At 34.8% G+C, this 14513-nt stretch overlaps 1 protein-coding gene across 3 annotated transcripts in view; it reads right to left on the bottom strand.

Annotated features, from left to right (window-relative positions):
• The window catches only part of LOC117174161 (major facilitator superfamily domain-containing protein 6), a 263255-nt gene that overhangs the window by 105433 nt on the left and 143309 nt on the right, over positions 1-14513 (bottom strand). For all 3 annotated transcript variants that reach the window (XM_033362978.1, XM_033362979.1, XM_033362980.1), the window contains exons 6-10: positions 11140-11277; positions 10798-11067; positions 9475-9733; positions 9088-9381; positions 8701-8831 (exon numbers count right to left, since the gene is read on the bottom strand). In XM_033362978.1, coding sequence (XP_033218869.1) covers positions 8701-8831; positions 9088-9381; positions 9475-9733; positions 10798-11067; positions 11140-11277 — 1092 coding nt within the window. The remainder of the gene's footprint in view (positions 1-8700; positions 8832-9087; positions 9382-9474; positions 9734-10797; positions 11068-11139; positions 11278-14513) is intronic.

Genomic DNA, 14513 nt, shown 5'->3' with positions numbered 1-14513 from the left:
TCATTCTGTTACATTTGCAGTAAATATGAAGTGAGCAGTTTGCGAAAATCAATCGACGAGGAAGTGAAAAGTCTTCACGAAAAGTGTTTTGACCGTAAATTGCTACACCAAGAAACAAAATGGGTTCCTCACGTCATTTGCAATTCCTGCAGACTTATGTTGTATCGTCTAAAGAATTCAAACAACGAAAAGTACCGCAAGTACTCTACACCAACCATATAGAAAAAAACCCGTTATTGCGAAGGACTGCTACTTTTGCATGAATTCCGTCAAAGGGTTCAACGCCAAAAATAAAAATAACATTTCGTACATTAATGTGCGCACAGTCACAAGAGCAATTGAAATCAATAAAAATGCACGCCAGACTGATTTAAGCGCTTTAGAAGATGATAGAATGGAGGTTGAAAGTCAACGTCATGGAGACGGTAGTGAAACCAGTGATCGAACAGAAAATAGTTCTGATGGTTCCGATGAAAATGACGAAAAAGATGACGAATATGGCGTGCATAAAATGAAATTTAATGTTCCAATATTAGTATATTCAGAAAGTTTTTCGTTAAAGACGAAGAGACGTCCTTAGTGTAATGCATTGACGTTAACGCACTAATGAACCACTTGAAGAAAAATGTGTACAGAGACGAAAAATGGCGACTTTTCACTGATTCGTCAAAACGCACCATTAAGGCTGTTTTACTGCATAACACGAATACTTACGCTCCTATCCCTATAGCTTACTCAACGGTCATCAAAGAAGAATATAACAATGTTAAAATGCTTCTTGAAAAAGTTAATTACACGAATCACAAAAGGCAAATATGTGGTGATCTCAAAATCATAACAATGATATTAGGCCAACAATCGGGTTTCACGAGAAAGCCATGCTTTATATGCCTGTGGAATAGCAGAAATCGAGCCAATCATTACAGAAAAAAACGTTGGCCTTTAAGAGATTCATTCAAACCTGGTTCTCATAATATCATCAACCAAAGCCTCGTTGATCCAGAAGAAATTTTACTACCAACCCTCCACATAAAGCTTGGTCTCATGAAGCAATTTGTCAAGGCGTTAGACAAAGATGGACAATGCTATAAGTATATATCCCTTAAATTCCCTAATGTTTCAGACGCTAAATTGAAAGAAGGAGTCTTTGATGGACCACAGATTCGAATATTGACAAGAGATACTAATTTCGTGAGCCACGTGGCCAAAATTGAAATGGACGCTTGGGAAAGTTTTAAAGCAGTAAACGCAAATTTCCTCGGTAACAAAAAAAGTCCAGACTACGAGAATATTGTTGCGAAAATGATAAGAAGCTACAAAAAGTTAGGCTGCTTGATGAATTTAAAACTTCACTTTCTAGATTCCCATCTGGATAAGTTTCCAGAAAATGTTGGTGATTTCAGCGAAGAACAAGGGGAACATTTTCATCAAGAAATAAAAGTGATGGAACAACGATATCAGGGTAGATGGAACGAGGTCATGATGGCTGATTTTTGCTGGATGTTGAAAAGGGAAACGAAGGTAGGCCTTAAACGTAAGCGTAATGCTTTGCATCGTTTCTTCGAAGAAAAAAGGACACGTTATAGCAGACAGAAAATAGACTGAAGTAGGTATATAAATCAATTTAATTTCGATAAAAAGCAAGATAAAATGTAAACACGAAAGTTAATATAAATATATCCCTTAAGTCTAAGAAAAGCAAAGAGACAAAAATTTTTGAATAAAACTCTTATTCATTTGCATGTTTAAGTTACAGTTCTACATTTTAATTGATACAAACATTGTCAGGTTAATTGAAATGCGGTCAGTTCTACTTGTAGGTCCAAGTTTCTTCAAATGAGTAATGTGCGTCTAAATTTTTAACCACCTGTAGTACAATGAAATGAATTTTATTGTGTTACAACGGGCACACTTAAGTTAAGTTGTGTTGCATTAAGAAAAATTTCGTTAGGTTCTGTTAAGTTAGATTCATTTGTAGGTTTTTTTTTGTGGTGCTCTTAGTCCGCCTCTGTTTTCGATTTATACCAACGATCTTCCGGGCCCCTTGATAAAATTTCTCTCGATTTTATAGGCGGTACTTGAGGGCGATTTTTTGTTATTAACCCTGCTAAGTCGGTCATTCTTCCTATAGTTACCTTTAAAGATGCTTGCCTGCCCAACTTCGCGATTGGCGAAACCTTGTTGTCCATTCTAACTCAGGTGAAAAATTGAGGTCTTAAAATGCAATCCAGTTACATTTTCGAGAACCATGTAACGACTAAAATCAAAGCAGCGTATCTGCGTTTAAGAAAATTGTATCCTTTCCGTCGCTCTCCTCCACTCATATGGAATCATAAAATACGACCATATAACACCCGCCGTGTAAGAATCAGGATGGCTGAAAATGAAGCACAGATGGGAAGTGCAACTGTGTGTCCTCACTTTCAGGGTCCTTTCGCAGGACGTATCGGAATATTTATTTGATAGATTGTCATTTGTAGAGGACAGGCGATCTAGAAAACTTCTTGCAATGAGATCCGATGGCAAGCTATATGTTCTTCTGCAAGGGAGGAAATTACTGAAAACTTTATATTCAAAGCCAAGTTTTTATAAGTTTCTTTTACTTATTGCTCAAAGTAGATTAAGAGGGTTAGGTTTGAAAGCAGCTTATAGCTGTGCCTCGCCCTTTGAGTTCTTATGTTATATCTGATCGCAATGTACATATCCTTTTTTTACGAACTCAATTAAAATTAATTATTACTATTATAATTTTAGTGATATCACAGCATTTAATTGTGAAATTTTTATATCCCCTTACACCCGCGCATTTTTATACTATAATTTTGTATTTAACGCTAGTAAGAATTTACTATTTGACGGCGTTTTTTACCATCGTTTCTTGCGAAGGTTTGTTTTAAGAGATTGAATATATTGAATTATGCCTGCCCAAAGTTGCTCTACCATTAATTCGTAGACCCAGAAATATCAAGCCAAATTTTTTCTATTGGCATTCGATTCGCAAAAACTGGAGACGTCAGTTCTTGATTATTATTTTCCAATTATGGACAATTTTTATAACACAAATAGCACCTGAATGTATATATTATTCAAATCAGAATTTCTAAAAATATGCAAATTGGTTGAACGTCTGGGAAGAAACTTTGGAAAATTTTTCAGAACCTTTAAATATCATACATTTCTTTGCTGACTTTAGATAAAAATCGTAAATAAATTTGAAAAGGTTTTCTCAAGAATGAATTACAATTAACGTTTACCGCGGATCGGATGGTTCCTAGCTCCCAGGCTAGTGTAGATAAAAACGATTTCACGAATCGGTTCTCAAGCCCAGGTTTTGTCCTAAAAAATTAACTTTTTTTAAAACTGAATTCGGAGATGCTATCAAATAGTTGAGACTTATTAGGTATATATTTTGATGCAAAGTTTACTATCGCGATGAATCGTAGTACATTAGTTTTGTCCTTTGTGATCAGCAAGTTGACTATTTCTGACTCTCGAGTTGGCAATACACCAATGCCTTTGTATGAGATCACGTGTCCTAAAAACTCTACTTTTTTATAGCGAATTTACCATTAGTTTTGTTCAGAGTGATATCTGCTTCGGACAAGTACTTAAGTACAGCCCTAAGTATCGCGGAATTTTTCTTTAGCGTATCGTCGTATAATATGACACCATCCACTTAAATTAAAATACTAGGTATATCGCGCAAGGTATTTGAGAATTTCTTAGGAAAGTAGTCCGAGGTATAATTTATTCAGAAAGGTAGTCTCTTATAAATGTAGCGACATAACGAGATACTAAAATTCGTTAACAACTGACTCTCCGGAGCCAATTTTACTGGATGGTACCCGTTTTTGCGTTCAGCTGTTAAAATTATTTAGCCCCCTTTAATCTAGCAAAAGTCACATCCACTTTGTGTATCGGGTAAATAGTTCTTTTAACAGAATGATTTAAGATCTTAAAATCGCAGTACAAATGAATGTCCCCACAATCGTTGCGAAGACGCACTATAGGGCTACATCATTCCATGGGAAAATCTACTGAAGTCATGACGTCAAGTTCAAGAAGCTTAGCTATATGTTTCTTTAACTTATCTGCTTCTTTTAAGTTTCAGATTGGTAAAGCATCGTAATCCACTGCTCCAAGGTTAAGTCCATTGTTAGCTGAAGCTTATTAGATGTGCTCCTATCGCGGATTCTAATGACAATCCGATCTCTAATTAATTCACCCTTTAATGTGCTATATTTGCAGGTTTTGATGAGCATGCATAGAGACATTATTAAGGCATAAACACTCTGATGTGAAACTTATGTTCGGGCGTTGAACCGGTATCTCTCGAACACCGCCTTCTTTTTAGAAGAGAAATACAGGGTGAGCTCGTCTTTTAGTTGTTCCAATGTATTATTATTGTTAATCTTCGGTCAAATTTGTGTGAAGATATCTCAGATGTTGACCCATAGCACAGCAGAGGATATTGATTCACTTTTTGATTAGCTTAGTATCTAGTTTCGCCAAGAAAATATACAGATCAGAAATATTTAACCAAGACCCCAGATAACAAACGTGCCTGGCACATTACCGGAGCGACGGGCGGCATACGACATGCCGGCGATAGAGTCGTTTGGTCGGTATGAATGAGCGGCAGACCGAAGTGTGGACAGCATTGACGACCATTACCCGCACAGTGGGTAGGGAACGATATGCCTGCCATTAAGCATTGTTTTGTCGCGGTGAAAATGCGGGCAAGAAAAGATTTTGTTACTGTATATTATAAAAAATTTATATAAAGTATTCTTAAAAATAACATTGAATTGTGAATGTTAGATAATTGGAACATTTTCAGTTATATGTTATCTGATTTTAAAATGCTGAAAAACTTATTATTAGTTTATGCATTAATCGAGGTGTTAACGTTAACTATACACTAACAGTATTATGTGGAATGATAGAAACGGCAAATGAATCTTATCAATAATATGTTTATTTAAGACATTTTAAAATAATTTAAACAATTTTTGTTTTAAATTAAATTTTTCCACTAAAAATCATAAAAACTCCAAATGTTTTGAAATCAATGATAAACTTAGTGAACGTTTAGGACAAGTACTTTTTCAGACATTTTGAAATTTTTTGATCAATCGTTTACAAGTCTATATTTCTATATTATGTCATGTTTCTTGGATATACTTTTTATGCAATTTGGGTTTTAAAAGTTAAAAGATGGGAAGTGAAATCTAGCTAATCAGCAAAATATATCTTTTTTTGTTTAAGGAATTCATCATTTTCTTTTTTAAACTCTGCAACTTTGAATTTCGCGCCCAACTTATGCATCAGTTCGTTTCGTCACCGCGCAGTGGTGTCAGAACGCGGATATCTCTGGCATGTGCAACAATGATACTGTGTATTTTTAAATTAACACATGGCATTACATAAACTAAAAATACAAAGGAATAACTACTGCGCGTGCCAGAGATATCCGCTTTCTTTCTGTACAGTGACAAGTTCATTGTAGCAAAACGCGCTTTTTGTTCTTTGAAGTTTTGGAATATTTTATTGTGATTCTCGTGAATATTGTGATTGATTTTTTTTCGAATCCTGATTGATTTTTTGGATACTGATTGATAATCAAAAATTGCAGGTAAGACTATACTATTTTTTTCTTATCATTATATATAAATTTATAGAAGTGTCTCCATTCTGGACTAAAGAGACGTCGCGACTGGCGCGAGGCTTAGCCTCAAAACGTAAACAGTGAAATAAACGGTTTTGTTTAACTTTTAGTTGTAGTGTAATTTGTATATGAATCAAAGAGAATTATAAGATTACACTGAAAAGGTCTTGGTGGATAATTAAACTATTTATTTGTTGTTATAACAGTGGTAATTTTATCTTCAAAATTCAACTATTTGGTTAAAATTTCACGTGTTTTGTTGAAAATTTGTCTTTGTTTGGTAGAACATTTATTCTATTTGTTAAAATTTCACCCTTTAGGTTTAAAATGTAATTATTTTGTGGAAAATGCAACTGTTTTGTTTAAAAATCATCCTTTTTGTTTGCAACCACCTCGTTTTGGCTTAATAATTTAACTACTTTCTTAAACTTGCAAGCCAAAAAGCTGAATTCGTGACAAATTTGATGAAGTTCATTAATTTTCAACCAAATAGATGAATTTTTAAACAGAAAATATGAGCTTTCAAAGAAACATGCAATAGTTATCAATTTTACGAAGAGATTTAAATTTAAAATTAAAAAATTATTGAATTCGAAACAAAAAAAATTCATTTTATACTAAATACGTAAACTTTCAACCTAAATTCAAATAATGTTCAACCAAAATGATGATTTAAAAAAAAACAACGAGAAGAAAATTGGAGAAGTTCCCAAATTTTTGTTATTTTTTTAAACGCCGGAAAGTTAATTATAATAGTGACGCTGGACAGTAAGTGACATATTTGTCGGAACTGGATTATATTTGTCAATCTTCCTTTTTTTCTGAATTTAGGAACAGTTCAGCTCGAAAATGGACTTTTCTTTTACCTTTTAATGTTGATTTCGATTTTACACAATGTTAATTCCCTGTCCAGGAAAATTCCGATTTTGTTGGTCAATTGGTTCGTACTGCAACCTTTCAATTTGTCTATAACACTGTGGTACCTGTCCATAAACCTGCATTTAAGTTAAGTTAATAGAGCTCGTAACTTTTATTAATTGGTGTTCTTTTAACTTGTCAGAGTAAGGACTTCGAAAGAAATAAGGATAGAGCAGAGAAATTATAAACAATGGAATAAATAGAAAGTTTGCCACTCTCTGTCAGAGTCTAAACCGGAGACGTTTATGCGCATCTCGAGGGAAAAAAATGATTCTGAGCAGCATGTTTATGATTCTGATTCTAACTCAGAAGATGAAGTACACCGTTTGAATCTTCCTTTTCAAAGCAATTCGCAAGCATCAGACAGTAAATCCCGACATTCTGATGAAACTTGAAAAAACCTTGATCAATGTCTGATAAGAATTACATCGTATTTCTTCCAGCGTATAACAACGTATAAAGTATAACAACGTAAGATGAAAAATCTTTTTAATAAAAAATCTTAAATTGTTTATAAAAAAATGTAATTTTTATTAGCAAATTTACTTTTCAAATTCAAAAGCTTATTTATATAAGACATTCATAAATAAAAATTCTAACTTTACGGTTGTTAATCTCCGTTTAGTGATTAACGAGAAAAATGTAAATCATGTTGAACTATTCTAATTTTCTTGTTATTAATTTTTACAACAAAAATTTTTCGCCACCAGCTTTAGAGAATACCTTTCAACATAATAAGCATGCGTTATAAATTTGTACCAAATAACTCATTACTAATTACTTGTAGTGTTTTATTAAAATTTTAAAATATATTATTATTGATAAAATATACGTCTTCCTTTATTTCCTCCATCCCACACTCATCTTTTAAAATCAAAATATTGGCAGCAATTCAGGCTTGCACATGGCCGGCAAATTGGGCTTGCACGCGGCCGGCATGTTGGGCGCCGGATGGTCGGGCGGGCGATATAGCCCGCAATGGCGCGCACATTACGCTACTCGAATGACTGGCTGGTTCACGATGATTCAGTTTTTTTACAATCACCACTTTATTTTTGGTACCGTGGAATCGTAAGTCACTTCTAACAACATGTTGCCATAAGACTTTAAGGTTAATAAATGAACACAAAGTTGTATAGTATACATAGGAGGAGAGATGTTCACACTAAGCTCACTGTACCCGGACTGACTGGGTCCAGGCGATCCCTTTGGCGCACTCGAATAGCTTGAGCTCACTAACGTTCGCAAAATATATCCTCTCCTAAAATTGGTCCGAAAACTATAGATTATTGGCCAAGGAGCATCCCCTTACAAAGCCGCGGAGAAGGTAGCCGCGACTCTTGGTTAAATAGTTAAATTGAAGAGAGAAGAGGTTAAAAAATCCTACTAACAGCTACTCGACATGAAAATATACGGAAACTTTGACAGAATGTAGAAAAACAGTCCTTGTCTAAGTAGCAAACTTTGCCTTTCCTAAGATCATCAATATTTAATTAAGATAAAGAGGAATTGATTTTCTCATGGGATCGACGTACCTCTACAGGTATAATGCGGGCCAAAGAGTGCTTTATTAATATCTTTGTCGCTCTTACGGTGATGGCCGCGACGAAGCCCTGCTCAATGCTCGGAGGGAGAAGAAGTCAACGATCCACAACTGGAACTATATTCGCTTTTGAATTTTTGGCTCCGAGTGACTACAACATCACTGGCAATCAGAAGGAAAAGGAGTAGAGGTATCATCACCTTAAAAGGGACCTGCGATGACTCTAGCCAAAGCGAAACTGTCACTGGTTCGTAACCTTCAAGCCATACTTTCGTGCCAAAAATATACAAAAAAGCTTGCGAGATGAATGAAGAAAACTGTCATACTTAGGTCGCTTCGTCTTTGCAAGACACACGAAGGTTTCGCCGGCATGTCACTGTGATTTCATCGTGCCCTGTGGCCACCCATCTCACGGTCGTGAGACGTAGCCATAGGGGTAATTTAATGCAGTTTTACGAAATTAAATTATTATGCTAATACTCGGTAAATTTGTATTCGTTTACGACCACCAGCTCATATCAGAGTAATCCTCTGGTTTTTTTGTGATATCAGAAATTATGTGAGTTCTTACCTGGAAGCTCCTTCGAATAAACTCGTCCTCTCCTTTACCAGTAATACTATAATTGTACCCTTCATCACCACCTCCACCGCCACCTCCACCTCCACCACCATTCAAGAATGGATTATTGGGGTTGGCATTACCTTAAACGAAATGGTTTTAAATCAATATGGTCAAAACGATTTCAAAAGGTCATAAGATATCAAAGAATTTAGAAAATTCCAAAAGTTTTGAAAAGAGTCCATAATTTTGAAAACATTTCAAGGGATTGTCATAGATTTACAAGAATTTCATGAATATAATATATTTCATGGATATTAAACGAATTTCGAGCATGTTTTGAAAGATTCCATAGACAAACTGATAAAGATAAAGTCTTTGTATTAGGGAAATTATTACCTCCATTACTACCTGGCACCCCCAGATTACCACCGCTGGTTGAATAAGTAGCACCATAACCGGAGTCTTGATTAGCTAATTCGTGAAGACGACTTGAGCTTAAAGCTCTGGGAATAGCGTTGCTAGGCACGCCATGTGGAGCTAAATGAGTGGCTTCGGCTACCTGATGAGGATCTTCGGTTGGCGGTAGATCGGACACGAATCCAGTGTCAACACGATAGAAGTTGATGAAGATAAATCCTCCCAAAACAAGCAAGCAGACAAAACCATATGTTCTGAACACGATAGTAGTCCCTGAAAAGCATAAAATTTATTTTTGTTTATCGAAGGGAACTATTTAGCATCCCTTTGCCAAAAGCATAACTTTTACTCTCACGATTAACTAACCGTAACTAGCAACCAACATTCCCCCGATAATAGCACCACATCCTCGTCCGAGACCATGATGAAGTCCTTGAAGAACACCTTGTGCACTAGACCGTAATTGTGGTGGGGTATTATGAGCAATATAACTGCAACAAGCAGCCCAAACAGCAGCGTGAGTTATACCCTGAATAAACTCAAAGGGCAAAACCCACCACGGATTCTTCAACCAGGAAATATAAAGGAAGCGCAGAACATTCCCACCTAGACCGAGGCACAATACCTATAAGCAAGAAAGTTATGTATTGCTCACTGCAATACCAATACAGTATTTATACTTAAATATATCTAAATTTAAATTTAATATTTTTTTCGAATTTAATATATCATAAGCTCAATTTGGAAACCTTAAGTTTTAGAGGGTCCACGTAAATAAATATTCCAGCTAAGGGATATCAAGGGTTTGGATCTAAACCTTAACCCTTGAGAAATTAAAACATCTGGTTCCGGATCCTTGAGAAGATTCAAATTTTCGGGTCCAGATCTTATAATTAAAGAAGTGTAAGGTTTTAGTAGTCCAAACCTGGACCCTTACCGAACCCTATAATGTCGGGTTCAGGCTAAATGTTCGGATTGCAGCGATTGTTCAGTGTACACAAAAGTTTGTGAAATTTCAGGTCGCAATCCGGACCATTGAGAATTATAAAATATGGTGGTTTGGGCCCGATCATAAAAAACCTTAAGGGTTCCCCCGGGACCCGAAACCCTGAGGAACCCTTTAAAGTTGGGTCTAAGCTAAAAAGAGCTGATTTCTGATTAAAGGTAAAGGTGCACACAGGGAATCAGAAGACTCTAAGTTCGTATAAATTCTAATTTTTTAATTAACCTGAAAAGCTTAACGTTTGGAAATGAAGTCTAAACCTTTTGTTGGTTAAAATTATAAAAAAAACTTTTTCTTTCATATAGTTAAGAGCAGTTAAAAGCAATTCAGGATTAAAAACTCTTGTTGTCACAAATTAAACAAGTTTAATGCTGTTAGATTATAAGTACGAAAGTGAAAAATTGTTTAACTAACTGGATTTTCGAAAAAATTAGTTGAAAGTAGGTAGTAAAATAATCTGTAATAAAGACCTGATAAGAAATTATTTCGTTAAAAGAAATCTTTAATGCAAAACGTAAACATGCATAACTTTTTTGAAAAATGTCAGTGCAATGGGGTCGTAGATATTCAGTGCTAATAAATCAGTCTATTTAATTATTTTTTATATATTCCTTTTATCCCCTGGTGCACACCAAACAACTGCGGCCACCTTTCTCTTTTAAGCATAGTCCAAATTTCTAAAACACCTTGACGTGTCCCATCTGACGAATGAGTCTGAAGCTGAAGAAATAAGCGAAAATCTCAGAGATGTGGTTGATGACTGAAGCAACTCCAAAGAGGGTAGAGGATCCTCCATAATCTTGAAGGTGCCAGAACAAGAAAGTAAAAATGAGTCCTATGCCAAAACCCATAAACCAGGCGACGAAAAGGAATGAAGCGCACTTAAGGTCTTTAAACTGTCTGATTACAGTAACCCATTCTGGTATTTCTCTGGTTGTCTGAGCGAAAATTTTACTCTAAAATAAAAAAAATTTTGATAAGATACGAGGTAAGCTAAATCAAAACCGAAAAAATGACAAAATACAAACTTTGCTTTCCATTGTTGCTGGTTGTTGTGTTGGTGCACTTGTCGAAGAATCCAGTAAGCCAGGTAGATTTAATTGCTGTGACAACTGATTTTGGAGTTGCTCCTCTCTAGTTATTTCAGCAGGTTTCTTCGATATTTCCTTGAAAAGACAAAATTTAATTACAGGCATTTAATTAGAATTGTAAAAAATTGATACGGGTCGGATCAGATTAGAATATTTGCGGCTTGGGCTTGGATTGGATTTGCGAATCGATTCACAAATCTGCAATTAAGAGACTGCGTTATCAAGAGACCCCTTGCCGACGGAAGTGCACCGAAATTTTAACCTTGTTCTCCAAAACCACCTCAAAACATTTATTGTTGCTCATGGTGTTCCTAAGGAAACATTTAAACTGGCTTGAGTCAAACCTGGCAACAAAATTCCGAGATTTAAGGACCTCTGTCATAAAAGCAGCATCATTACCGTTGTCAGTTAAGATGAAATGTCCAGAGCTTAGCTCATCGAAGCCGTGGGTACTCTGGAACAATGCGAGGAAGTTAAGGTGAAAGTCATAGACTCTAAAACCTTCTAAACCGGCTAAGCTTCTCATATGGATTTTCGGGCCGCCGGAGGAACCAAGATAAATTCTGACAAGACTGTCAGTCTAGAATTCCACCCTAAAAAAGAGGAGTGAATAATAGTCGATGCTAAAAATGATACTAAAATAATTTACTTTAGTTTTTGATTCTCTACAATCCGAATTATACAACAAGGGTTGAGGAAAAAACGTCTTTGGTGGATGAGAGTGAGAAACCTGATACTTATATGGACAGTGTAAGTTCCTTGGAGTTAAATTTCATTCAAATAAATCTTTAACACTGCAAAGCTGAGTCGGAAATATAAGTCATAACTGCGGCTCTGTAATCTACAATACAACTAAGATGAACCCGAGGGCTGTAATTTAAGTTAGTTTATTTGATTATCTAGGTTCTGTAGCAAACATTTAGTAGAGATTAAAATCGATCATCAAAACAGGAAGATGACCCCAGCCCATGCTTATTTGCTCAGCATAGCTTACACTTCAATGATTCCTTACCGATTTGATTATATTAACACGAGGAAATGCAATAACTTTTGTGACAGCCAGATGTTAAAAAATGTATCGATTTAAAGATATGCTCTATATCTATCAGCAACTAATTCAGAAATTGACATGTTTCTCTTGAGGCATTCCTTTTATATCATAGGCATATATGCTTTTCCCTGACAGATGAAAAATCTGATTGAGTTAGGTATACGAACCCAAGATCGACGCACTGAAGTAATAAGAACTCGTGGAAGGACCACTGACAGGGGATTAACGGACCTTAAGATTTTCTTTTTACTGTGTGGCTAGCTGGATAATAATACAATCAGAATTATGTGGCCGTTTGGCTCTTACATCTATTTGAGGCCGGTGTGTGGGGCGATAATATGTCCCCGGTAATGATTCAAGAATGTTGAAATGTTTTAATGGGTCATCTGTGTAATATTTTTAAGACATGCGTATCTATTGGATATACCCCTTTAGTGTTCAAAATGGTCCATTTGATCTTTATATCAAAGCTGGGGAGAAACTCTTACTATGAGGTGGGATCATTCAAACTGATGAGCCTAACCTTTTCTATGTTCCGAGCGTCGAAAAAGTTAGTTTATTTGAATATGAAGGATTAAATCTTACCGGAGCAAACTCTTTATAGTAATCAATTTGCTTCATAGAAAGGCAAATCTAGAGTTCCAAAGGCGGTAACTTACGTCAGGAACGCCGAGATCTTACCGGTTACTCGAAAGATATTTTTTGAAAATTCAAGAGAATTTAAGTCATAGCTCCACCTGGTCTGCAGACTAGATGCAGCTATGAGGCAGTGAAAGGAGAAGATCTTTTTCACAAAAATAATTTAATTATAAAAAATGTCTAAGGTACTTTTTTCTATTAAAGACTTATTTTTAGTATGCAATAAATACTTTAAACTCAACTAAAAATCGTAAAAACACTTTTATGCACAAATTAAAATGCATCTTTAAAATTATATCTACTCTTTCTAGTCCATTTAAGCTCACAATGCATTGAAACTTATATGACTTAGTGAAATAATTGATTTTTTGTTTAGAAAATCATTTTCGACAGAAATGTGGGGTTTCACTGTAAGATGTGAAAACTCTATCCGAATTACTTTGTTTCGGATCAAGACTTATTTTTACTATTCGATCATTGTTTTAAACTTCACAAATAAATCGTAAGAGCACATTAAAATTAATAAAAAAAGTTCTTAAGCCCTAAACTTACTCTTCCTAATTCTAATTTCAGGCACCACATGGCGAAATAGTCGACCACCATTCACAAAAGCTATTTTATTTGGTAGGAAATCCGTGTATTATGCAGAAAATTCGCCTCTTCAGGTAAAAAAATATTCGTTTTTAAAAGATCAATTTTTTTAATTGAAAATTTGATGTTTCCATTTTTGGCTGAAAAAATATTTTGTCAAGTTGAAAATTTAACTATTCAATGAAAAATTCTTATTTTTGGGTTTAATTCAACTACATATTTTTAATTTAAAATAGAATATTCATATTTAAAAATATAAATTATAAAATTTTGACTTAGAATTTATCCTTTTTACAAAATCATTTGTTAAAAATTAATTTTTTGGTTGAAAATCCATCTCTGATTGAAAAATTTTTTTTGTTGGGAAATTTACCTGTCTGATTCAGAATTCATCTTTTCGTTTAAAAATGATTTTTTATATATTAAAATTTAAATCCTTCATTTTTGGTTAAAAGTTAATCTTTTATAGTTAAAAATTCGGCCATTTGCTTGAAAATTCAAGTAATTCTTTCATTATTTATATTTGCGATGAGAAAAAAATGGATTTCTTAAATGACATTTTATTTTTTCCATTGATAATTCATGAATTCTGTTTTAAATTCGACTTTTGGTAGAAAATTAATTATTCAGCTATGTTAATATTCAAAGCTTCGTTTAAATATCTTAGCCCAGGTGAGGGGGAGCTAAGAAAGGAGTCTACCTTGTGTTAAATCTGAGAAAGTTAATTAGTGTCAATTTTCGTTCGTTTTAGTGTGCCAAAAATCAGTTTTCTGTAAATAACATTTTTTTTGGTACATCGCAAACTTAAAATAATCATGTTAAAATTGTAGGGAACTAAATTCTCTAAAAATTTCATGCAAAACATTTGTCTATAAAGTGGGTAGTTTCAGAGTTATAACCGGGTGAAGCAAGGTGTATTTTCTAGAATCATTTATACGAGGGTGGATTGATAAGTTTCCGGCCTGACCAAGAGATGGCGCCACTAGGCCTACCTTGAGGTGGCGTTCTATAGTACCATCCTTAGATAGCT

Source organism: Belonocnema kinseyi, chromosome 6 (genome assembly GCF_010883055.1).
Source record: "Belonocnema kinseyi isolate 2016_QV_RU_SX_M_011 chromosome 6, B_treatae_v1, whole genome shotgun sequence".
Taxonomy (NCBI): domain Eukaryota; kingdom Metazoa; phylum Arthropoda; class Insecta; order Hymenoptera; family Cynipidae; genus Belonocnema; species Belonocnema kinseyi.
This window is presented reverse-complemented; position numbering and strand designations above follow the sequence as displayed.